The sequence below is a fragment of the Strigops habroptila genome, chromosome 15 (genome assembly GCF_004027225.2).
Source record: "Strigops habroptila isolate Jane chromosome 15, bStrHab1.2.pri, whole genome shotgun sequence".
Taxonomy (NCBI): Eukaryota; Metazoa; Chordata; class Aves; order Psittaciformes; family Psittacidae; genus Strigops; species Strigops habroptila.
The window spans coordinates 3,626,396-3,653,292 of record NC_044291.2 but is presented as its reverse complement, the minus strand read 5'-3'; the positions used below and the strand labels follow the sequence as shown (position 1 = coordinate 3,653,292).

Sequence of the window (26,897 nt, the reverse complement as noted above, 5' to 3'; positions counted from 1 at the left end):
TGCCTTCATCCAACCTGCTGGAAAGCAGAGAATTGGCGAGGGGAGAGCTGGAACCCTGCAAGCCCAGCAGGGCTTGGGGCTGCGTGTCCGTGTCCAGCCGGAGCTGCCATCCCACTGCTGCCGAATGTCCCTTTGCTGGCCAACACCGTGTGTGTCCATCAGGACAGCACAGGGTGAGTGTGTGAGGGACAGCCCTAGCACTAGGGCTTCCACCCTCTGACCTGGGCGCTGCTCCATTGCCCCCAAGGAGCACTGTGCCTATGGAGATGAAGGCAACACCATTTGGGGTGTACTAAACACTGCGTGGTCACTCGCGTGGTCTTTTAGCAAGGGCAGCAGGAGCCTGTCGGCTGCCATTTCATGCCACCAAGACCTCCCATGCTTATCCTACAGCATCAGCCGGGGCCCATTCCTCTCCTAATGGGGAGCACTGGCTCCCCATTAGCCTGGTCTATGCACATCATGCCAAGCCTGGGGGGAGACAGGCATTGCCGGTGCTGCAGGACACCTCGGCAGGGCTGGTGCCTGTAGCAGATTGTCAGAGCTGATATCCCCAGTACTTTAGGACACAGCTCGGCTGTCAGCAAAGATTTCAGTGCCAGCACCACCCTTCCTGCTGTCACCTATTACAAATTCAGTGCCCAGGATGCCCACGGCATCCACATCCCATCTGGAAAGCCCAAGAGACCAGTTCAGCATCCCTGCCATCTCCGGCATCCCCTCTCCACCCGTGGGTGCGATGGCTGGGGAGCTGCTGCGCACACACAACCTTCCCCTGCTCTGCCACCAAGGGAAGGATAACTGGATGGGAATTCTAATCATATATTATATTACCGTGTCATATTAGACTAATAAAATCCTAATATGATACAGAAATGGGGAGCATATCATAACTCCTCTGTGGCTAATACAATGCATGCAATAAATCACTCCCAGGGCTTATCCTTAACAATTGTATCAGTGCTTTCTGTGTCATGCTGATAACTCAGTCCCTCTGATCTAATGGTTCACTTTTCTTCACAGTCCATATGGCAGTGACATTAAAGCTAATGAAATAAAATAAAATTTGCCAATCTTTGAAGAATTCCATTCTTTAAAAAGATGTATTTTATTAACACAAACTGGAAACATCTTCAGTTACTCGGAGTTATTTTCATCACATTGGAAATACATGGCACAGATACTGGCATCAGCATCTTACATCCGACTCGTGTGTGGTCTTTGCAAAAGGCATTGCTACCGTTAGCACCAAGTTCCAGCATCAGCAGAGCTGCTCCTGTTGAACCAGTCCTATGGGGCATGGATTTTCCCTTGCTGGAATGTCACAGTCTTCCTGACTCTTCCCTTCCTGGGCTGAGGATCCCTCGTTGCATCCAAGGCCAGGTACGCAGGGAGCAGGGAGCTTGGCGTCTGAATGCCTGGAGGAGGAGACCATCACCTGCTTTGCTTTTGGCACATGAAGGTTTGAGGGCTGCAGGGTGCTTCTCCTGGCCTGGGGCTGCTCATCACTCCTCCTGCAGGACACTCCGGCCACAGGCAGCTCCTCAGTGCGGTGTCCGTGCCGCGGTGCTCCTGGCACAGCAGGTCCGATGGAGCGGCTGTTTGAGCTGTGACATGGGGAGCACCGAGCGTCTCTCCTCCAGACATCCTTGTGCCTGTCACAGCGGTGATGGCAGCGGGTGCCTTCATCAGGACAGTGCTGGGCATGGGATACGGCGATTCCCAGGAGCCAGTGTGAATCCCCGGCTGTTCCTGCTGTGCTCCGTTCAGAGTCTCTGGGCTGGCACCTCCCAGGGCTGGTGGGAGACACAGCCACAGGGCTGGTGGCTTTGCTCCCATGCCACTGCACTGCGCCCATGCACCAACAGCTCAAATTTGGGTGCAGGGAATCAGGATCGCACCACTGAGCGGTCCCAGGGGCGGGAGGGATGAGGATCTCCTCCCCACATCACACTGGACATGTGGTGGTGCAGAGATCCCTTCCCAGGGTGCGTGCATGGAGCAGGGATCCTTGCACGAGTCACTGTTCCTGCACAAGGCTCTGACGGCCCTTCGGGGTGTAGCTGCTGGGTGAAACACAAAACCATCAGCAGCATGATCCTAATGCTGGTGCTTGCAGTAAACCCTTCTGATGTGTGATCAAGCCTCAAGGATAGGATGTTTGTTATTTGCCATGTAACCACGTGGCTGTTCTCCAATGTGAGGAAAAGCCAAATTGCACTTGTAATTCAAAGGGACCCAAAGCCTTAATGCTGTAAAGAAGCAAGCTAATGATGCCCAGCGGGCGTGGGGCATGCAAGTGCGGCCCAAAGGTTGTTGATGGCCTTCCTATGAACCTCCTCAGTGTGTGACAGGTCCTTGCCTGTGGCCAGCAGAGATGTGATCAAGATGAGGGACGTCTGTGTGTTCATTACGCTGCCTACGCCTCCACTGACACACTTTACATTTAAAATACTGTTTCCATTGAGCTGGAGCATAAACACCAAGGGTATGGACTTGGGGAGCTCCATTAGCAAATGCAAATCGTTCCGTGCTTTGTCTTCTGCACACAGAAGTCTTTGGAAGTCCACAGTCCCCATCTGCCCCATCTCCCATTAACTGATAATGAAGGCTTTGCAATGCACGCCTAGTTATTCACTTATGTATTTAAATGCACCACCTGTAGTGAAAGAGGCAAGGTTGGATTCTAAAACTGATGGATAAGTTGTGTCAGAAGCAGTACCTGGTGCGTGAGGGATGCAGAGGGAGAAGAGGATGTCCATGGTCCTGGCTAAACCAAGGTATTTTACACAATAACCTGACACAAGAATCGTTGATAAAAGCTGACCCACAAGCGAATTGAATCATGCAAATAATCATTCAGCCACCAAAACAACACCTAAAGGCTCGAGTAGCTCACTGGAAAGGGATGGCAGCTCCTGGGCTCCAGCCTCACATAGGCTGGTAGTAGTGAGCGCTGGCCTCCTCCTGCCTAGCTCCACTAACCCGAGTAGTAAGTAGTTATATTTATCAAAGACCATTTGCTGCAAGTGATTAACGTTAATTTGATTTCCTGTGAGTCAATTTCCTTGAGATATGGTAAATAGGCTATTACCTGTTATTGACCTTTACTTCATTAAAAAGATTTAAAATTAGCATTTATATATATACGTCCTTCCAAAAAAGTTTGTTTAATAAAGAAAAATATTGTTATAATCACATTACACTTGCTAGCCGAGGCTGTAGTTCCAAAGTTAATGGTAAATAAAGATGGTAATCAAGAGGGAATATGATGATGATTTTTAAACTCATCTAACAGACTGACCCCTTCCTTCACCTCCACTTGAATTTTTGCTCCTAGGTCTGACTTCGACTGAGCAGGAAGAAACTACGTCAACGTTTGATCATGAAAGCAAAAAGTTTATTCATGTTTGAAACTACATATAACTACCACGAGGAAGACTTTTCAATCCAGGGTGTAATCCAGTTAGAAAGTAACACGAAACGGTTTAATACATTAGAATCACTGCCACAAATTATTTTCATGACTCAATCAGTTTCAGAATCGCATACAATACAAAAGAGAGAAAGAAAGGGCCCCCTGTTACACAGGGGGAAATATACAGTACTGAATACTGAAGTCTGTATGCATTACAATTAGTTGTTGGTTTTTGCGTGGATTAGTAACAAGATGAAGAACATTCAAAATGTTTCTCAGTATTTACAACAGTTGCACTGGTTTGTGTTAAACCCAAGACCCCCATGTTCCCACTTTCGCTTCTTTAAAAGTTGCCAAAGCAACCCTGATTCTTTTAAAAGATTACAATGTACATTACATTTCATGGGGAAACAAAGAGTTAATTACAAGATGCAAAAAGATAAGAAAGAGACAAACTACAGCGTGAGTATCGTTCAGAGGTAGTAAGTGAGCACTCTAAGCTACAGAACATGTTGAAAGTCTATTGGTTTGTATGAGTTCGCATGAGGTAATAAAGCTGTGTTTGATTGGTGAGATGTATAAATACTCTTTTGCTACACTATGTACAACACTCCATATGATGGTGCTTTTTTTCCTTTGCTTTTTCCTTTGTTTGTGGTGTGCTGCCAAGAAGAGGTACCAAGTCTTGGCAGGCGTGTGCAGCACCTAGCTCGTACTGTAAAACCCCGGGTCTTGGCTTTCACAGACATCAGCAGCAAGTGTCTTCATGTCCTAAGAACAACCTATGGCCGGTGTCGAAACACAGGGAGAAGACTCGGGGTCCGGGGTAGTTTTAGCAAGAAAAGATGCTCCTGGTTTCCAATCTAATTTGTAAGACAATAGATCACAACAAAAATGTGACGAATAAGGATTCTTAAACACAAGCATTGTTAACCCAAATAACCGAACAGCTCTTTTTATTCCAACTCTATAAGAGATATGAAAAGATTAAACACAATCAAAGGCTGCAATTCATTTCGACTTTCCATGGAAATATGCACAAAGTTAAATTTAGGTGAGGCGGTCCTTTGTGTCTGCTCTTGCTATTGAGGTTAAGCTTGTCCTGTACTTTTACCCTTAAGGCCAAGTAATTGGCAACTGTTAGACCAACACTGTTAAAACTGCTGATAATAAATTATGATAAAATAGTTACAGGGCTATAAACAATGCTAAATCTTGGCCTAATTGGATAAAGTGCTTTTTAACATTGTGTGTTTTAAGTATAAATACAAATGATTATGATACCTTTAAAAAACAGATTTACCAAGTTTTCTAATAAGACAAGGTTTTACAGTAAAGCTGTAGGTGGTTGGCTACAAAAAAACTCTTTTCCTTTTTCTCCTGTGACTCTGAATGCACTAATCAAGGCATCTCAGCTCAGGGAAAAAGTGTTGCTAGGAGATTAGTTAGAGGTATCAGAGTGCACACTTCCCGGCCCTTCTGTAGGGGAAGTCACAGAAGATGGAGTAGTTGCGTCCTGCCAGCCTCCATTAGCCTGAAAAGGGAAAAACAATTCAATTGATACCATTACGCATATTAATTACACCATACACTGAACGTATTAGACTGGCAAGCCCGGGGTTTGGGAGGAGATGCTCTGCGAAGGAGATTTTCCTATGCTCCCTCTGGCTGCAGAATTTGTGTAAGGAAAAAGCGGCTGGCGTTAGGCGAAGGATGCTGGAGCTGGGATAACGCAGAGCCTGCAGCAGGAAGGAAAGCTGAGAGACCAGCAGCCGTTTAGCCAGATGTTAGCTGCAATTAGGACTCTGGGATTTCTGCAAAGACCATCCACGCTTTAATGAAGAACATCCCTTCAGCCAACACTTCAGCTTTTCCCTTGAGAAGACAAGTCTGGGGCAATCTGTGTTTAACCCCCTTGCTTCCCAAAGTTAGGAATTGCCTTTCTCCACCCGGCAGAGCCCTCCACCTGCGGACCCTAGCACACAAAGAGGCGGGAAAGGGCTGCTAGGGTCGGTTTTCCAATTATTTCTAAATGCAGCCCGTGTTCTGGGTGCCGCTCCGTGTCTCCGCATGCCGCCGGCCCCAGCCCTGCCTCAGCGTGAGCAGCGCTCAGGAACAAATTTGCCTTATGTCTCGGGCAATGGAGGCAATTGCTGAAATCAATGTCTGATCAAATTTCTGCTGTGGCAGACAGCTTGTCGCTCCATATTTTTATGTCAGTCAAGAAGAGGGAGGCGCGGGGCTCGTGAGTTGGGGGACGCTGAGTGGAAGTGACGGGGAGGCTTCTCCACACAGCCCGCGAGAGCCCCATGCTCCCGGCGCCCCCGGCCTTGGCAGGGATGCTTCCCGGCAGGGAAAGGTTAGCCTATGCTAATGCCATCATGACGTGCTTCGTTACCAAAACCATCAGTGGGCTGTGGGAACACTGTGCTCTCCTAGGAGGAAGGGGCAGAGGGAGAGATGGCAGCGTGCGGGACCTCACGCCTGCCTGGTGTCAACCCTCAAACCCCCGCACCCAAGCTGGCTGGATTTTACACTGAAATAATCGTTTCATCTATCACGACAAAAGAAACCGCTTCATGGGTTCACCAGGAGGAGAAAGAAGGCTCAGTAATAATTATCGCCTTTGCAGATGAAAACCAGCAAACAGAGGAGCTCTTTGCCTGACAAATGCAAAGGTTTGGCTTCTCTTAAGTAAAATTAACAGCAACACCAACCTGCAATCACGTCAAGGCTGAAACCTCACCACCTGCTTTAAAACACTCAAGTGTGCTGGTGCAGACTGAAAATGTACAAAATCCTACTCCAAATGCAGAGGCACCGCTGCTTTTTTATTTTTTAAAGATATGAGAATCTACTTAGAGAAAGAAAAACTCTTCTGCAGATATGAGTCTGAAGATATTCCATCTGAAGTAAACATCATTCCTCTTTTATCCAAATTTATAAACAACAAATGTACAATATTTTTACTCAGCTTGGCAGCTGGAGGAGAGGTTGTCAGCAAGCATTCTTTTTTTCAAATAAATTAATCCTTACTCTGGTGGTTTGAGATTATGCACTGTATTATACAACAGCGCCTTATCAGGCCTCATCAGTGAAGATGGAATTCATGTCTGTAAAATGCTGCAGGCAATCACAGTTTCATATTTTATCATGTTGATAAGGATATCGCAAATTCTCTGAAGCATTTCAAAACACTTAAATGAAAAAGGAGAAATGCAACTAAAAGGCTTTTTATATGGTTTGTTGTGGGTTATTATGAGTTATTTATAAACCCAAAAAGAAAGATTTGACATTTCAAATGTAAAAGATTTGAGTATTTAATGGTACTTTTCTCCCTTTACAATTGAACATCTTCAATCACATTTTAAATCATTAATATTTACTCTCATGGCAAGTGGAAACCCAAAAAGGGGGAAAAAACTCCCATTCCCCGTGGCTGCAGTGTCTCACACTGGGTGTCCCCGTTTTCCCTCTCTGTGGGTTCCCGACGATGCTCAGCACCCACACCCCGACCCACAGCAGGTTGTGAGACACTGGGACAGCCCCTGGCATGGGGGTGACAGTCACTAGACAGGGAATTCTCTACAGTAATGCTGAAGTCCATGAATGTGAAGGAAAACAAATGAAAGTCACCTCTCGAGCAAACACAAAACGTTAAAAAAAAACCCCATAAGGCGTTAATTGTTGAAGTTATAAATGAGAGAAACGAGCTGGAAATGAAGGATGAAGAGGATCCGCCGTGGAGCCCTCGCCACAGAGGCTGCTGCCGTGGGTGGTATTTCATCCCAGGCTTTCATGCCGACAGAAGAATGGATCTCTGCGTTTATTTATCCTGGCGCCTCGTGTGCAGGCCACAGGGTCCAGCCTGCGAGGGGCTGAGCACTGTCAGATCCCATCGGTTACAGCGAGAGGTAGGACATTTAGCACCTATCACCATCAAGCCTATAATCCCTCAATTTACTAGCATCTGTTTGCCACACTTACTACTCTCTCCCATTTGGAGTAACAGGGCCAAAAGTACTTCTCAAACACAGGAAAAATGTGCACCCTTGAAATGGCTAAAAGTATATCAAAAGCGCAGTGCTGGTGTCTGATTGCAGGCAATAACAAACACAAGTACAGAGTTATCTGGCCATCTCTGGGTGAAGAACAGGAGCCTTCTCTCCAAGGCTTTTGTGTAGCACTTTTTAACTCATAAGGCTGAAAATTATAAAAATTCCAATTGCTTATAGTCACAGCTCTAGGAATTTCTCCCTTCTCCTGTTATCAAGAATTACAGCTGTACCAAGGGCTATTCTGTGGTTCATCCCCAAAGATGCAATATTAAAAACACTATTGCAAGAGTAATTAATACATGTATTAATGACTGCATTTACCTGACGCTGTGCTTATGGCTCTCCAAACTATTGTTCCCCTGGGTACTCACATTTAAATTATGTGGACTGTACAGTGAATTTCCTCCCAAGCCATCATTGTATCCTCCCGTCTGATTGATAACATGACGCAGGGTATCCACCTTTAAGTAAGGGGAAACAAAATTCATCATTCCAAATCTATTAAAACATCATCACTTACAATAGGCAACATTTTGAATTATGTGAGCCAAAAGGGTTTAGCACCTTCTATGAAAGGCAAATTTATCAATCAAGGATGACTGGCAGAATTTCAACAAATCCTTGCATGTTAAAACCCATACATCTTGCTTCTCACACCAGCCAAACAACAACTTCCTCACAGCTCTGCGTCCTGTAGGTCCTTCTTAAGTGTCTGCAGCAAAGTGCTGTGCATATTGATACGTCTGTATGTGCTTGCATGTATGGGAAGAGATTATGGCATATGTACTGCATGTAAAACGTGGAGTTAGCCCTGTCTGAGAGGATTGGAAAAGTGACTGAGAATGAGTTGTATTTTAATAGCTCAGTTAGATGAGTTCTGACATTTAAATAAGTAAATAAATAAATAAAGGCTTGTCCAATCAATGAAAGAAAGATGGGTTTTACAAAAGAAAAAAAAAAAAGGAAACAAAAAAAAAAAAAAGGAAAAAAGAAAGGAAATTCACTGGATTTACAGTGTCCATGGAAGTCAGACGCACCCAATCCCATTCCATGAGCTCAAGCCAGAGCCGAATGCATTCACAAAGCTTAAAATTTCAATCAGAAAAAAATCACTCTTTCCTTGATATTTGTGAAATTCAATGCCGGAGTAAGAGTAGGTCACATTCAGAAATAAGCAGCCTCCACTCTGCAGTGAGGCACAGACCATTTAATAGAGCCAGAGTAAGGTGGAATTTTTAGCCCAAACCCTACCCTGCTAGAAAGGCCCTACTTTGGGGCATTTCTCCTACCTGTGACTGCACATTGGCTCCGACTTGGGACCCCTGGTAAGAATCCCCATTCAGACTCTGCATGTTCATGAACATGTCCCCAGAATTTGGGAGGTTAAAAGAACCAGAAGAACCTGGAAAGGAAAGAGTTAGGTAGCTGAATAACAGAGAGCTGCAAATATATAACCCCAGAGACCTGAGGGCAGGGGAAGGAGAAGAAGACAGGAAAGGAGAAGGAAAGGCAGCGCACAGCAGAGGGAAAGCTGCTGGCCCTGGTGCACGGCGAGCACTGGCTGCCACCCGGGAGCTGGGAAAGCTGGAAGCCCCGTGCAACCCAGGTCAGCTTTTCCCTCTGGAAGAGCAGCCTGTACAACAACAGGTTTTCATGTCGAGAGCTTTCCTCCGGTGGATTGCTCCATCGTGAGACGCTATTTCCAAACACTCGGAGAAAAACTCATTTTGGGTCTGTGCTTCATGTCTCCTTCACAAGGAAACGGCAATTTCTAATTACCTGATTTATTACCGTCAGAGGAGGAACCTTTTTCTTACTTTTGTTTTAAAGGTTTTTTTTTTCCCCATGGATCTTTATACTCTTTAAAAGTTGTCTACAACTAAGTCGCAGGAAAACTTCACTATAAAATAGTGTCAAACACATCTGTGTTTCGTGGAAACCTCTGCCTCTGGAGCCCAAAAAAGTGACTTCCTCTTTACACGCTCCCCCTCCTAATTTAATGCTTAGATTTGCAAAATGTCAGCAACACACTAGCGAGGTAATTTTTAAACACTGCAGAAGAACATGTGGTGGAGCAACTCCAAAATAAAAGCTGCATTGTTAGATTTCTATATATAAAAATATCAACTTCATTTCAAGCAACCTGGAGTTTAAATTCTAATTAGTGCATGCTAAAATATTCCTCTGTTTTGTTCTTATTGTGACAATAAATTTAATGGTTCTTACAAAACCAGACTTGGAGCTCTGCCTCAATTTAGGTTATTTTCATTGAATGAGAAAAAACTTAAAAATATCTATAGAAACAAAGAAGCTGCCAGAAGCCCAAGCAGACGTTACCATTGCAGGAATTAATGAGGGCCCTGCTCTGCTCCCTTGTGAGGCTGCAGGAGCTTCACCACTGAAACCATTGAGACCACCTACAGCAGCGCTCAGCCCTTGCAATGGTCCAGCCTGGAGGTCCATGGGCTTGGTACCACAAGTAGGTCTGCTAGGGAGCTGCAGCCCGACTGGACTCCCTGGGGCAGCATCCTTTAGGGACTGCCCTTCAGGATGCTTTAACACAAGGCAGGTACGTACCAGAGTTTGGTGTGGTGGGGGAGTTTGTCTGGTTGTTCTGGACGGCCGCAGCCACGGCATGCGCTGCGGTCACAGCCGTCTTTGCCGCGTAGAGATTGGCTTCTTCCTGGAACTTCCCGATGTTCTTCTTGTACCTGATTCTCTTATTGCCAAACCAGTTGGACACCTGCAGTGGAGAGAAGTGGGAAGGGTGAAGGACACAAAGCGCCTGACCTGGCAAAGCGTGATCCCTTTGGGATGTCAGGTTTGGTCTAGCAAATGCACATGTCCCAGCCCCCAAACCATATCTGCTGGGTACTCCAGTTAACTAAGCAGTAACCAAGAAGCTGTTAAATATTACTATGGATATGAGTGTGATCTGGCTCTGCTTCTCTGTTGGCAAAGTGATGCATGAGGGGTGACTCTTTGATGATGACACATATCCTGGAGCTTGCTGTAGCATTTAGTACAGCATTCTCTCCTGCTACTATGAGCCATTTGTCAACAAAATCAGTGCAAGACCCCGAGAGCTGCTCAAGGGGGACCAAGGTCCGGTTGAGTGAGGGCGAGCAGGTAGTGAGAGCAATTGTTCTTTATTTTTGGGCTGGAACAACCTTGGCAGCCCACTCATAGAATCGTGTTTGGTCGGCTGAAAATGAAAGGAATCATATAAATCAATAATGGCTGAAAAGCCACTTTGTCATCTCCCTTTGAAGATACTGTACTGAAGCCAAGATGGTTCATGGGGCACCAACTATTAACCCGCACAGAGGTCACGGCTGGAGCCACTCAGAAAAGTTGGTACAATCTTTCTCAGTGGCTTTGTTTAACTTCAGCTGCTGTAACAGAGCTCCTAAATTACAAACGCAGTTTGTAACACGGACGACAGGCATGGCTAATGAGACAAAAGAGCATCTGCAACAACACAGAGGTAAAGGAAAGGGGACCAGCAATAACACAAGTGGTTATCACCCAGCCCCTGGGCACGGTGTGAGGCCAGGGTTGGGGTCCTGCGCTGCCCCATGAGCCACGGCAGCTCTGCAGCACCTCTCCCATCCCATGCTCCACCACAGTGCCCGGTGGGGCACCCCACTGCAGGCAGGATACAAATCCTGCTGTATTTTATGTAGCACAGCTTTTGTTTAAACACAATTAATGAAAAGCCTCTAGCTTTTAACAGTAATACGCAAGGTACCTTATACATTCTATTCCCTAGGTAATACTCCACCGTATTCTATATATTGCACTTAATATTACCTTGTCAGTCAAAGAAGCAATAATACATTAATGAAACCTAGCAAATAATTATTGTGGACAATCAGATTATGCTTTATTAACAGTTTCATAATTGAGGAATCTCTGTACATCAACTGTATTGTCCATGGATGTGTGCAGACCCCTCTGTTTATGCACGCCCCTGGACCAATCAAACAACAGCCATCACTAATAAAGGTTTATTTAATTCTCACAGTAAAATTTTAATATCACCAGCAGCCTGGGGAAGCCTCAACGAGTGGATTTGCTTGACATCAGATCGTTTCCATTCTGCTAGTCCCAATACTTCTTAATCTTTAATATCAAGGCAATTAAAATTAATGGCCACTCATCCAGAGCCACTGTGGGCAGTGTTTCCTTGACATCAATTGTTTGATGGGATTACCTAGAGGTTAAACTAACAAGCAAGGTTTAATTGGAAGCAATGAGAGGAGCAGCGATCGTACGTTATGTTTAACCCGCACACCACATCTAAATGAATACCCAGAAATGTTAAACTATTTGTGAGACCAAAGCGCGCGCCCTGTGCACCGGCAGAGCACGGCATCCCGGGAAACCACAGCACCCTCCAGGCTTCTGCAGTCACATCCCAGGTCCCTTTGCCTCCTGGCCAAAGGACACTTTGCTCACATCAGTGAGATGCTGCAGCAGAGCGTGCCATGGCCCGGGGATGCACAGGGCTCTGGCAGCAGCCAGGCGTGCACGGCTGACATGGGCGGCTGGATGTGCCCAGGATGGGAGCAGGTCACTGCTCAAGCAGTGCTGAGCAGGATTTAGGCTGGATTTACCACTGTGGAGTTCTTCCTGTGGGGCTGTGCTGGCTGCTTGCACCCTCCCCTGCCTGCCCAGAGCACACCTCACCCTGCCCAGGGGAGGGCTGGGATGCTGGAGCTGGTGCTGGGCTGCTCCCAGTCAGCACCAGGACTGGGAAGAACCTCCTTGGCTCCTCACACACCCTGTGCCTACCCTAAAAATGAAACTTGTCTCCATTGCAAGCTGCTTCACAACACATTTTTCATCAAAACAAACTATCTCTTCGCATAAAAAAAACAATGAACATCTTTCTCCTCCTGATCATTGAAGGCCAATTAATTAATTGGGCTTAATTGTATATTACATTTCAAACAATACTGTTGCACTTATTTATCATGTTAATTGCAATGTTAAATAAAAAGACAATAAATTATTACTTAAATCATCAAGATGCCTAATGTGGGATTTGGGACGAGGCAGGCCTGCCTCGTGTCTGTGCACTGGCTGCTTTCATGGGATAAATCAGTGCTCATTCTGCAGAAGATGCAGCTGACACGAGAGCATCACTGCTGAAATTAGTGAATTACACATTTATGGATCACAGTCATTTTTCCATTGTGTTTCCAAGCATTTGTAGCACACAGTTATGTTCCACACGTAATCAAATGGCACAAAATAGAAAATTTTGAAAACCAATGTGGCACAATTATGGTACATGATCTAAACCTAAGAGTTTTACCTCCAGAAACTATTTAATTAAGCTTGCATCTCTTTTAACTTGCTTCCCATATGAAGTGAAGGGCTAAGAGCCTATATATCCACAGCTCTCCCTATCGAGCTGCTTGCAGGAACAGACCCAGGCTCTGAAGTAGCAGGGGCAGGAGGGGCATTGAAAACCAGCTCCCGCATTCTTTATTTAAAAGAACAGTAAATATATTCCCTTGTCAACCACATCCTTCTTTTGTTTGAAGCAGTGAAAAATTTTATTGCTGTAATCCACTGACATGCTTTCAGCAATGACTATGCCCTCTCTATAGCCCATATGATAGACTGATAGTTGTTCATGACACCCTGAAAGAGGCTCATCTGCAAAAGTATAAAACATCAGCCTTGCAGCCATGGTAAGGGGAGAACAGATGATACAGTTTATCTCCCTCCAACACGTGCTGATCGGGTAGCTCTGAATTACAGCCGACGATGTTCACCGTTAAGGACATTTTTTTCCTTAGAATTACCTTTTCCCTACTCTTAAAAATGAAATTGTGTGAGGTGTTCATCCTAATAAATAGTTTGTCTTTATGCTTTTCTTGAAAAACCTTCTCTGCATATTATTTTAAACACCGATATCAAAACTGAAACCATCTATCTCCCATCTGCAACTAAATGATTCCGGGAGACAATTTTCTTTGCAGCTCGGTGAAGTGCTATGGCAGCAAGATTTCCAGCGAGCTGCTTCATCTGGGGGGAGGACGACCCAAAACACTCACTAATTAAGTGTTTGACGGAGAAAATGTTCTGCCATGAATCTGCCCCCAGCATTTACAAGGCACTGACAGTACAAGGAAGAAACTCCTTGGATCATCGTTAGGAGAGGCTACCGGGAAAGCCTGGCTCAGCCAGGAGAAGGACAAAGCCTCTTCATCAAACACCAACTGTAACCTCCAGGAGTTTGGAAAGCCATCTGTTAACTTTATGGGTTTTCCCCCGCCATTTTCCAGCTCTTTTTGCAGCTCCAGGGCGTTTGTAGCATGGGAGGCAAATAGGGCACAGTGCCAGGCATGGTGATGGCTGAGGGACTCCTGGTCCAGCCTGGAAATACGTGTGCTCAGGGAATTTTCCTGGAAGCCCAGAGCGAGGTGTAGCTCAGTCACTCGCTTGGATGCCATTGCTTACCCCATGCGATGCTACTCCTGCCAGTATTTGAAAAGACTGCTCAATTCACCCCTGATTTCTGGATTGCATCCTCTGACTTCTGCTGCCAACCACTACAGCACTGTGCACTGGGCTATTTTACAGTGCTTGCTCAGAGCTTTTCTGCTACATGGCCTCAAAAATACATACATTTTTCAGTACAAAGAAAGACAACTCCAGCCCAGTTTGACCTCGTAAATACCAACCCTGCAGTCCCACTGTGCAGCCTTTGGAAATGCCTTTGAAAATCAAAGATTAGGATATCCATAGTGTTCACATTTTCTAGCTGTGACAGCAGATCTATCAGGAACTTAAGCAACCAGCTGATCACAGGCACTCCCTCTCTCACATACATGCTCCTCTCCCATCGGATGATGTATTGCCCCGTGTTCAGGCTTTCCCATCATCCAGAGGTTTTCCCAGCCTTTTACAGTACTTGTAAAAGTACTGTAGCTCCAGCCATGGCCCCAGACCTGCACCTCTGGCAGTGTGTGCCCAGGCTGTGTGCCCAGCACTGCCCTGGCTCCAGCCTAGAAAATGTCACCCTGCAAAGCTCGGGATGCTAAAGGGGACACAATGCAGCTACTCCCATCGCTCACGCAGACTTCCTAATGGATTCAAGAAACAACTAATTCATGCTTTTATCAAATATTAAAGAGACAAACCTATATTCACGTCATAGGCTTACTGCTGCTGCTACATTTTTGGACCATCTGCCTGCCTTTTATTTCATTTAGAACATATACATTAAATCTTATCAAACAACCAATTAAGAAAGAAATCAGATCTATTAGCACTAGAAGCAATCAGTTATGGCTTCTCAAATGTTCCATCTCATTTCCTTCAGTCACTTCAGCCTTATCTAGATCTAGCTTTTTATCTGTCCACTCTGTGGCATCACTAACTCCTTCTCTGCCAGGCACAATTCACCGTCTGCTGGTTGAAAACATCTCTTTGCAGCAGGTCTGTTGTGCACTCTACCATGTAACCTCTCCAAGATGCATTTTGCCAGCAGAGATGAAGAACTTCTGGTTTCTCCAAGCTGACGTTGATGGCATTGCCTCTCCCAACTACACAGCAGACTGCCTTGGCTCATGTGGAAAGCGTTTTGGACACCATTTACTGGAGGAATTGCTATAAACCATCTTATGCCAAGAGGACTGGACACAGCAACATGACGTAGGGCTACGGACCAAGGTGCCAGGCAGTTGGGCTGTTTGGCTGGTCCCAGGCATCTGCAGCAGCTGGGAATGAGTTTGGTGCAGAATTTCATCCTAAAATATGCTGCCCCTCACCACAGCCACTTGTAAATGGACTGGGAGAAGCAGTCGCCATCCCTTACCTTTCCTTGGCACTGGGTGCTTCCTGCCCCACCTGGAGCACAGCACATGCTGTGTGCCAAGGAATGAGCAAGCAGAAAGCAAGGCACACACACGTGTCTGCTGGCCTCTCATGTCGGAGGGCAGTTATGCTGCCCAGGTTTGTACTGAGGGTGCATCCAAAGTCAGATAAGTAATATCGAATTTTGGGGAGCTGGGCAGCCTTTTACTTGAAAGTCTTCAATAAAGTGCCTGAATTTTTCATGCATTCAGTGAAGACCTATAAAGTAAATCTCGACTCGGGTCTTAATTATAAAGCTAAAGGTTGCATTGTTAATAATGCCAATACTGCAGCCTGCAATCATTAATAGTTAACACATTCGCCGCAGGCATTGTTCCTCTGAAGGACCTGAAATATTGATAAGTGGAGCTGATGGAGCTGGGAGGAGATGGCACACCAGCCCTCTCGATGGGCAGCGGGGTGGTGGGAGAACTTGGAAACTACTGGTGAGCTTTCCCTGCCACCCAAGAGCAACCTTCCCCAAGCCGTATGAGCCGGATTTGCTGTGTGAATAATCTGGGTTTCTATCAAATGTACAGGCCACAAGAAATGCAAAGTGTTGTTTTGCTTTTTGAACTATCTGGTGAAGAAAAGTGAAGGAAAGCTCGATGGAGCAGTGTCATGGGCCTGAACATTGCTGCAAGACCCCAGTCCAGAGCTGCAAAGGTATTTTGGCAGCTGTAGCCAACAACAGTGCACATTTCTGATTAGGGAGACACTGGTTTTCTCACATTAACTTCACAGTAACATCTGTTACATGTGATAAAAGGAGGAAATCTGCCTAATACATTTTTGCGAGAGAAACCACTGATGTCACTTCAGTGTATTGAGAGGCTGAATTTCTGGCTGGCTTAGAAAAACAACTTCCAGCAATCAAAGAAATTCTGATCTATAGAGATAGATTATACGTTTGTCAATAAACTGGCCTTCCCCTGAAATAATGGCAAGTTGTAATGAATTCATAACAGGCAGTAAGGCTCAGCAAGAATCTTACTGACTGTGCAGAGAAAGATGACTTAAAGTAGAGTGCTAACCTTACTGCTCTTTTAATTCTACCTTTGTACTCCAGCACAACCTCAGCCACCTGCAGGCACGCTGCCTTTCCTGCAGAGCTTAGTTGCATTCCATCACCCTGTTGATCTTGCATGGTCAACATTGCAAATATGAAGGGATTACAACAGTGCATCGTGCAGGGACCTGCTCCATATGGCACACCTCTGTTGGAAGCACATCCCAGAGCCCAGAGGGAGACAGCAGCTTTGCAAGGGGAGCTGGGAGGTCAAAGCAATGCCTGGGATGCAGAGCACAGGGGCCGGGACCTGCTTACCTGCGATACCGTGATGCTGCATTTCTTTGCCAGCTCTTCTTTGGCTTCTTCACTGGGGTAGGGGTTACTGAGGTGGGAGTAGAAATACTCATTCAAGATTTCCGTGGCTTGTTTACTGAAGTTACGCCTTTTCCGTCTGAAACAAGAAAAGAAAACCACAGCTGTTCTTCCAGATGCAAACAGGTCTCTGGCAGGGTCAGTTGGGTGGAAGCACCCCTTGTTTCACATGCCTGTGCTGCAGCACATAGCAACACAACAGCACTGCCTCAGTACCCCCAATCCCTTTAGGTCAGCCCTGTAAGAGTCTGGATGCTGCTTCTGGTTCATGCCATCCAGCTCCACGTGGGCTTCACCCTGCATTTGTATGCTGTGGCAGAAAACACAATGAAGCAAAATGTGAAGGAAGGGTACTGAGCTGGGCTGCCTGCATGCAGCACCTCTGCACCCAAGCATGCAACCCCACCTGAACCTCCACTATTAAGTCACTCCGTGCTGACAGCAGCCTAAGGAACCTCTTCCCGTTAGCAGCAGGTCAGCCGGGGCTTCTGGATGAGCACAGCAGAAAAGGATGGGGTGGCCTCACTGCCACCGTGTCCTCACGTAGCACTCGCTGAGCTAATTGGCTTCTGTGAGCAAGTGGCTTTCAGGGCTTTGTGAGGGAGACCCATCTGTGCACCCTCCTGCCGAGGGCTCAGCAGGGCCCAGGCTCTCATGCTGTAAGGGACAGGTACTGAGAGGAGCAGCGCATCCCCTCGCACACAGGCAGCCGGCCCGATGCTGCACCCTCACCAACCAGGGTACCACAGCAGCATCGGTGCAGCTGCGGTGCCTTCCCTCCGAGCCAACATCGGCTGCTTTCCTTCTCCCCAGAACATCCCCTCGAAAGCACCGGTTAAACATTTCCTTCAGAGCTCCCTTCCCCTCAGGGCTGGTTGCAATCAAACTGCCTGCGCCCGAGGCCAGCAGGCAGCCGAGCACAATCCCCAGCGCTCTCTTCCAGCAGTATCACGATGCTGCTAACTACACTGTATCCTGGAGCAGGCAGACTCTCTCCCTAGAGCTATGTTTATCTCATTACTGTGCTTCCGCTCATTTTCCCTTATTTACCTTCCTCCTTTTTAAAGAAATCACTTTAAAATGTGCATCTGCAAGCTTTACCTTTCGCAGTTACTGGAGCTCTCCATAGACATTTCCTCCAACTGTTTGTAATTACCCTAATTTGCCACACCTGCCAGTGACCTCCTTGTTAATAAAATTATTTTGCTCTTGTTTAGCTCCTCGCAGCTTTCAGGTGTGAAGCAGGAGCGAGCTGCTGAAGGGAGGCTCTGCATGGTGCCTACTGCTCCTCCCTGCTCCGCCGGGTTCAGCGCCTGCTCTACCAGATGCCAAGGAAGCCCTATGGAAGGCATGGGGCTGGGGATCCATATCCCACCTCATCAGGGCTCCTAAACCAATCTGGCTGTGCCCATAGGCCCCCTCCTAATCCTCATAGCCTGCTTCCTCGCAGCCTGCTTTGGAGGCTGGTGTGCTGTGTAGCAGCACAAAGTGTCCAAGGGTGCTGCCTTCTCCTGTGCCCCAGTCAGGCAACAGCTTGTTGGGAGCCAGGCCAGCAGACCTGGCTTTCGGAAGCATCATTGTCCTTCTTACCTTGGGTGTGTGCAGCTGCTGACCCAGCATCAGCCGCAGCCCGTGGGCACGTCCCTCCCAGAGAACTTGGCTCTTCCATTAAAGGGTCAGTGTTTTGCAAGGCTGGCCTTATGCTGCGAGACAGCGGTACCGGCAGCCAGTGAAAGAACTGCTGGGGTGACAAAAGAGCCCTGTGCACAAATCCGATGTGACCCCCAGATGAGCAGGGCAAACAAGCATTGGGTAAACAAGCCCGGTCTTTGCACTACGATATGTAGAAAAGACACTGCTGTTTATGAAAGCTCTGTGCAGGAACCTTCCCTTTCACAGCAGCTGCTGTGTGAAGGGCAAGGGCCCTGAGTGTTTGCTGGGCAAGAGCAGTCTTTTCCAGCCCATCCCTATCCATGAGGGGACACAGGCTCTCCCAGCAATTGCCCCTTGCACCCCAGAAAGAGCCAGGGCACTCGCCTCTAACTTACCTGGCATCAAGGAACCTTGATCTTAAAATCATTACTGCTTCACAAGTACTTTGTTTGAGTTGCATCTGGATGGAGCTGAATTTTCGATGAATGATGCCCACCATCCTTTCAATCTCCTTGGGAGAAATGGGACGTGTCCGGCTCTGTTCTCTGAGAAGGTTCATCACATGTGTGGTAAATTCATTACATGCCTGCAAAGGAAGGAGAGGTTTAGAAATTGTTTTGTGCCATCCCACAAGGACACAAACTGAGGCCTGGCTGTTGGGGGGAAGGCAGTGCTGGGGAAGGGATTGGGGGACCCTCACATGGCCCTGTCCCCTCTGCATGTGCACAACCACAGGAGCAGATCACACACACCCTGTTAATAAGACCCAGGACTGTCTTGCAACAGCCAGGGGAGCTGAGAAACCACAGCACAGCTCCTTCCATGCTTATCCCTTTCAACATCCCCACATTCCCAGCCAGACCATGGTGGAGAGGAGAGGCTGGTATCGGTGCATGTAATGACTGCGGCAGGAGGAGGATGTAAGCAGGGACCAGCACACACTCAGCAGCCAAGTGAGCAAAACCTGGGAAGGGCTGTAACCCACCAAGCCCAGGCAGGGGGTTAACACCCTGCAGCCGATGAGGACCTTTCTATGTGTGTCCCCTTAGAGGTGGGTTTCAGCAAAGCCGTGCCTGAGCCTGAAAGAAGCACTGAAGGAGGGAAAGCACGAGGAAAAGCCATCAATTATCAGTCCCAGACTACACAGGTGAATGGACATAATGATATAAACTTCTCCAGGCTGCATCATCAACAGATGCCACCTGATCCAAGCCTCCCCATGACCACACGGCTGTCACACTGGCATCCCAGCTTCCCCCATGCAGGCTGGGAGCTGCCACCAGCTCTGCTGATTTATGTCTCGCTTGTCTCTTTCAAAAACAACCCCAGGGCTGCTGTCTGCTGGACAGAGCTGCGTGATGGCCACAGGATTCATCCCTTCCTGGGGCTAGCCTGGTATTGGAACACATTTTGGGCACAAATCTATGCCTGTCACAATAGAGCCCTGGGATGAGGTGAGGGGCTGGGGTCTGCAGGCAGCCAAGGCAAACTGCTCTGGGTTCCCAGGACCCTCATCAGGTGAAGGTGGATGTGTGCAAGGCTGGTGCCCATGGGAAGTCTGTACACGGGCTGTGTGAGGATCAGCCCTCCTAACACACCATGGGGCTGTGGTCATGGCTAAGTAAGGCCACAAGATTTCACTCTCATACATGTAATGTAGAGGGTGATAAGCATGATGCTCAGCAGCCAGTAAATCACATGGAGGAAGTATCTCATCCAAACCCCATATACTTTTCATAGACATTTGACTCTAGCTTTCCTTTTCCCTCTAAAGCCTGGGTGAAAAACATCCACATAATTTGTCTGACAACTCCATTTTTGGGGATTCTCCTGTGTTTCAACAGACGGTGTGAGGGAAAGAGTTAAAAGTGAAAAGTTTATGCATCTAAAAACTCATAATTTCCTATAACATTTGCTGAACGTCTCACAACTTACTAAGTGAAGCCATCTATGAATGCAAATGCTGATTAGCAATTTGGCAATAGCCCAACATTCGCAGAATTCACATAGCTTTTCTTTAAACCAGTAGTTCATACATGATTAATTAGAACATCTCATTTATGTAGTGTGCACTTTAGCTCATTACTCTAAGTAAAATTCGTTAAGTATTTACATTTAGATAATTAAAATCTGGGTACACCCTTAAGAAAGATGCATACACTTCAGGCAAAGTGATTTTTTTTTTCTTTACACTACTGAAAGTAAATTACAGGCTAATTTACATCCTTGCAGCACCCGTTTGGAGGCAGCGCTCTGGCGAGGCTTGGCGAGCCTTGGTGCAGGCACCCTTTGCCAGCTCACCACCACTCCATGCCAAGACTTCCTCAAGCCTTTCTGAGCTCCAGGTTAAGGAGTTCAACACGTTTCATCCCTGCTTCCCATCTGTGTATTTTCTTTCTTTCTGTTTGGAGATCTCGAGCAGCTAAGCTCCCACCAGCACCACTGCACCGAGACCGCATCCTTCCTGCGTGTCACCTACCAAGCTGCCTGGACAACCTTACCATGCAAAAGGTTGGGTTCAGCCATCTGACCAGCAGCCAAAGCACCAGCTTTGGGTCACTGGTAAATGATGCACAGAGGTAAGGTAACGTCGGTACCAAAACACAGCAACTCTCTCCTTGAGACAGGAGAGTAGCTCTGACCATGCCAAAGATACACCTGAATCCAAAGAACATCTCAGACACACAGCTTGCCATGTGGCCCCTTATGTGAAGATCCAGGCAGTTCATTTTTAAAGTGCAGTAAAAATGGCAACTGTTGTATTAAAAATATTTTCAGATATGTCTTTTCTAGGAGAAATATTTTTCCATGAATATAGCATCCAAAATTGGATGTTTCAAAGCTAAAATTAGTTTCTTGCTCTCAAGAAGCAAAAATCTTTCCCTGAATTTGCTTGAATTGCTTGGTGAGAGTTCCTTTGGTTACAACTAGAGAGCCTGGTTTTAAGGTATCTTCACCAGCACCTCCCATCTGCAGACTCACTTCAGTGCAGCAGAGTGGAAGTAAGCTCAGAAGACTCTGATGCTTTGTCTTGTTTTCTCTTGTTTATTTATAGCGTCCAAGCTACTCGATCCCTTTTTCAGTTCTATTTTTCAGACCTCTGCTTGGTGCCTGAGACATTATTAATAATGTCAGGTTATAAGTGATGGCCTTGTTAACCCGCTCAGAAACCTTGTAGGAGCGGGGATGCTCCTGCTAAGCCTTAATGCTTTATCAAGACTCCTCAGACAAGCGCAAGAAAAAGAGAGGAAATGGCCCAAAACAGTCTCCGTGGGGCTGGTGGTGGCTTCTGAGCAGCCACACTTCACCCCAATTTGGGGTGAATTCAGAAGACATTTGTGAACTCAAAAGAAGCAGGTTCCCAGCTGCTCCGGGAGACCTGGGACCCTTCCAGTACTTTTGCCTACAGCAAAAAATGTATTTCAGTGTAATTATAGAAGATAGCTTTCAATATGTCATCTCTATTATAGTAGCTGTAAATTATGGAAGGAGCTGCCTGTGTACGGCCATTTCTCGCGGCGCACGGCGAGGGGAGAGCTGTGTGATGGCGTGACACACTTTCCATTTCTCTTTCTCCCTCTTTTTTTTTTCTCCCTGAGTGCATTCCCCTAACTGGCAACAAATATCAGGATCAAACTCTGCCGGGAAAGCATCTCCAGGAAGCTGCTCTGGTTCCTGCTGCAGCGGGACCACAGGAGAGGTGGCAGGAGCTGCTCCAGCACAAGGCGGGTGTCCCTGCGTGGAGCTGAGCTGCAGGAGGGCACCCACCTCTCCAGAACCTGCCATCTCTGGAGGCAAAGATGCAAAGTCCTGGCTGCCTCTTGGCTGTGTTGAGACAAACCAGCAGGAGACAGTTTGCTGCCAGGCTGGGGAAATGATCATGTTTCTGTAGAGCAGATGTGGCTGGGTGTCAGGATCAACAGGGAAGTGTACATGTTTCTGATCAGCTCCACTTCTCCCTCCTTCTCCTTAGCAGCAGCACTTGAGCATCCTCCAAAGTTTCCCGTGGTGTGGACGGATGGCTGTGACATTTCAACCGAAACCTTTGTAAATGGAGCTACAGGGCTAAAAATGCTCCTGCTTCCCCCACATCATTAAACTTATTAGAGGAAAAGGACACTTGCCAGGAAACAGCTGCAAGCACCGACCTGCAGTTGCTTTGGCCCCAGATCTACCTGCAGCCTGTGTCCCTGTGGCTTTAGAAGACATGCTCCTGCTGGATGGTGCTCATTAATCCAATGGCCATCCCCATCCTGGCACTACAGGCTGCACACCAGGAGTCTGCAGCACAAGGAGAGCCCAAGAGGCCTTGCAGGATGTTTAGGTTCCTTGGAGGGTGTGTGATTTGCACAAAGACCCTGTCAGTATTTGCTCAGTTATTTGTTCACCACTTGAACAACACAGCGAAAGAGGCAGCATAGACAAGGCAATGCCCCTGGCACCTGAACCACACCACACCACGAGCACCTGAACACACCACGTCACCATCACCTGAATCACACCATGCCACCATCACCTGAACCATGCCAGCCCCATACCACCCAGGCCACAATCCTGCCAGCATCCGCAGCAGGATGCTGCATGCTGTGCCAGTAGGTGCCATCCCCCAACTCCTCCTCCACACTCCACCGGTGCCCCATACCCACTCCCCAGCATCCCATCACTTCCATCCACTGCTGATGCCCGCTGGGCACCAGATGGCTGTGTCAGCATGGCCTGTCACCCACCATGCCTTTGTTTCTGGTGGCATAAAAAACCTAAGCAAAGTAGCCAGGGACCTTTTAGAGGGTCTTCACAAGAAAAAAGGGAAGCTCCAAAATAAAGAGTTATCGAGGCAGCCAGGCCCTGCTTCCCACTGGGGATGCAGGAGGAGAAGGATGCAGAGGCAGAGCACAGGGCTGGGAAGGAACCAGGCACCTCGGTGCACTCCTCTCCTTGCCCTTGTGGTTTTGAGTGGTTTTATTGCTGCCTCTGTCTCTCTTGTGTGGTTTTGGTCTGCACAGCCCAATGCTTTGCCGTGATGGGCTGGGGGTAAGTGCAGGACTGCCCCGGCTTAGCTGAGGAAACCACCAGCTGATGAGGTTCGCTGAGCTGATTAGGCTCAGGGTTTACAAGCTTTATTAGGACACCTCTGGGAGGGGAAAATGAAGACATCGCTTGAGGTTTGTAAGGGCCAGGGGTCTCGTGCCTTTCCTCCCTCCCATGTCTCCTCTGATGCTGTTGTTCATTGCAAAACCAGAAAAGAGCAAAGGCAGAGCACTCTCTCCCGCGGATTACAGGGAAACTGGGGTGCTGCTGCCTGTACCCCACGGGCAGAAGCCACGCTGCATCCAGCAGCACATGGCAAACTCTCCCAGGACCACCAGCATGGCAAATGTGGCAGGTCACCAGGTCCCAGCAGTGTATATACACCCATGGGTCTCTGCAGCACTCTCTTCACTCCAAACAAAGCCACCAAGTGCCGGTGTCCACCCAGACTGGGACCTCCGTATTCCCTATCCACAGCAGAACCTCCCTATGCCTTGGCCAGGTGCTGTGCCAGCACCTCACTGCCTGCTCCCCTGCAACACCCTCAGCAGCCCGTGGGCTGAGATCACCAGCACTGCCCTCACCCTCCTGCACTCCCCAGGCCACCAGACCCAGCCTTGCAACACTTCATCACAGGGCACAGAAGCAGCACCAAGTGACAGACAACTCTCCTCCTCTCTCCCTGTCTGAGCAGGCTCAAAGGGGAGAAACATGGGCTTGGGTGTTGCTTTATGTGGTTACAGACAACAGAAAACACTCAGACATGCAAGACATGCGTCCTGGTCTAGTGAGAGGCTCCTCGAAGCCCAGTGGACTCCAAGCATGGCTCTTTACAGGGGAAAGGGGTAGGGAAAGGGAGTAGGGATGTGGTCTGGAGCCGGGCAGCGGCGGGCGCTCGCAAGCAGAGGTGTGGAGGAGAGCAGCGACAGGTACACGTACAACTGAGAGGCTGATGTCTGACCTGTTCATATTTCTCCAGCTCTGTGTGATAGATTTGTCTGATCTGGGTCAATTTGGCTCTGTAATCTGAGTGTTCAATAGAGTTATCTGAAGACCCTCCAGAGGCTGCTGCGGCTGCAGCTGCTGCCGCCGATCCCCCACCTTTCTCCGGACCTGAGACTCCTTCTGCCAGAAGCATATTGTCTAGTCTCATTAGCTGGGGATCGGGAGGGTCTTCCTCCTGGGCTCCTCGGATGCTCAAACCTTGGGCAGAAAAGAGAGAACAAGAGAAAACACAGTCAGTATTTCTCGCATCTGCCCGGCCGCTGCCCGCTCGCTGCACGCCTGCGAGGAGGCTTCCTGCCCCATGGGGCCACGGGGACCAGCCCTGCCATGGCCCTGCATCCATCCCTGCGGTGTACCCCGATGGGCACCCTGCCCTGCAAAACACAGCCCAAGCAGGTGCCATGGGATGATGGCAGTGCTGTAGGACACTCTCGGTTCTGATACAGAGCAGGAACATCTTCCCAAGGCTTTTAAAGGACCCTGCAGAATTTTTAACCCCTTCATTGTAAGTATAACAGAGTATTCACATGAGTACAGAGACATACATCTTCTATTTGTTTTCCAGGACATAGCTACATCTACGCACATTCATTCATGCATGCTCATTATCTTATACATTATATAAGTTTGATGCATGTGTGGTAAAAGTATGTGCATTATTTATTTGGAAGTAATTGATTTGCTTCTCATTTCCTTCCAAATGGATCTAAGCACCATGTTACTCTTATAGAGACTTCCACCCATATCCATCCCTCCTATGAGGTCCAAGCATTGGTTTAAAATGCCTGGGGAAAAAAGTGTCATTTGCTCCTCAACTACTGGGGACTTCAGGCAAAAAACAGGGATGGGCTCTGGCTCCCACTGGCACAAATCCCATGGATGCAGACACTTCCATGCATGCCCGTGCTCTCCAGCTCCACACAGGTGGGATAGGTAAGAAGGAACTAAACTTCCCCTTGCCATGCAGGGATTTGGCTGCTATTGCGACACTGAGATACCGAGTGTGTGTTTAGAATCGACAGTAGTTTTGCATTGTATTGTTGGGAACATTTTAAATCTAATATTTGTTTTAAATGGAGAATTTCTGAAGCGATGCTCCGTCAGCAATCTCTTCTGCATCCTATAGATCAAGGCTGACAATTTGTAAGTTTAATCAGGTCATGCAGGCACGGTGCCAAGCTGCTTCCAACAGTGCCAAAAAGAAAGTTTAGAACTAATTACAGTAGTACAAGAATCACTAGAGCCGTTGCTTCTTGATTCAACGTTCCCATTAGAAGCGTACTTCAACCATGTACATCCCAACCCAATTAACCTCTTTAAATCTGTTCAGGAGCAGGTATTCATGCTCTGGATAGTCTGTCCCGTGTGTGCCCATCTCTGCTCCAAACAGGCTGCACCAGACGTGGCAGCACCATTCACAGCTGCCACACACGCAGCTGAGCACCAGCAATGCTGCTGCTGGTGCCAGCCGGGAACAGCAGCCGCTCCATACAAACAGATCCCACCCTCCGTGTCCTAAACCCCACGCACAGCAGGAGGTGACCCCCTGACTGGCCAACCTTCCAGAAAGCACAGCGTTAATTTGGCTCTAAAATACACGTTTTAAACCTGTCCCCTCCATTTAAAACTATAATTCCATACAATTTCATGGGAATAATAAAAATGTCTCATCAGCTCTCTGAATTATTTCTGTTGCCTGCTCAGAGGTCCACAGATGAGCACGGTCTGACAACACCACGCATGGTCCCGGCACATCCCCTGTTTGGCACACGTGTGTTGGGGACAGCCCTGGCACAGCTCCGGCCAGGGAGGGTGATGCTACACTCAGGGGTCCCCATGGCAGGAAGGGAGATGATTCCCAACCAAGGGAATCCTGCACCCATCCCAGCTGTAGCAGAGCCAGCATGGCTCTTTTGGGAACAGTCCATCCCTTGCCCTCTCCTTCCCCTTGGACTCACTGTGGTGCTGCTAACACAGAGATGATTTTTCTGTATTGTTTTGGTGAGTGTCTCCTCCTGTTTATCTTATTCCTCCTCTGCTCTGGTGTCAGTGTGTGTAAAAACATTCTGGTTTTAATCCCCTCCAGCTCCCTTCCCTTCTCATGAATGAGTTCTGTTGTTTCTCCTTTTTGCTTCTGGACCACTTCTCAGTCCATGTTTCCTGTGCTCTATTCCAGCTGGTTTTCCCCAGCTGCATTTCTGCAACAAAACTCATCCACCCTCCCCATCTCACAGCAGCAATCCCACTCTGCTCCCCTGATGCTGCGAGATGCCAGGCCAAAATCTCCAGTAGAATAATTTGGTACAGTTGCTGCGATTTCTGCATCATTTACTTCCATGAACAGGCCAAAACTTAAAGGGCTTTGTCCAAAATGACACTATGCATCCAGCCTTAAATTAATATTCAAAATCCCCAGCCTTTCTTGCATTAATCTGACCAAGGACAGCAAGTTTTCCCCAAGGTTTAAATGCAAAAG

General features: G+C 47.6%; 1 protein-coding gene across 2 annotated transcripts in view; it reads right to left on the bottom strand.

Moving 5' to 3' along the window:
* Positions 1-3,378: 3,378 nt before the first annotated feature.
* Positions 3,379-26,897, bottom strand: part of PBX3 (PBX homeobox 3) — a 108,809-nt gene continuing 85,290 nt past the window's right edge. Inside the window, exons 4-10 of one of the 2 annotated variants that reach the window (XM_030507378.1) lie at positions 24,378-24,619; positions 18,784-18,974; positions 16,679-16,814; positions 10,054-10,219; positions 8,766-8,878; positions 7,848-7,937; positions 3,379-4,952 (exon numbers count right to left, since the gene is read on the bottom strand). In XM_030507378.1, coding sequence (XP_030363238.1) covers positions 4,860-4,952; positions 7,848-7,937; positions 8,766-8,878; positions 10,054-10,219; positions 16,679-16,814; positions 18,784-18,974; positions 24,378-24,619 — 1,031 coding nt within the window. In that variant the 3' untranslated portion in view covers positions 3,379-4,859. The remainder of the gene's footprint in view (positions 4,953-7,847; positions 7,938-8,765; positions 8,879-10,053; positions 10,220-16,678; positions 16,815-18,783; positions 18,975-24,377; positions 24,620-26,897) is intronic. The other variant, XM_030507379.1, reaches the window with a different exon arrangement.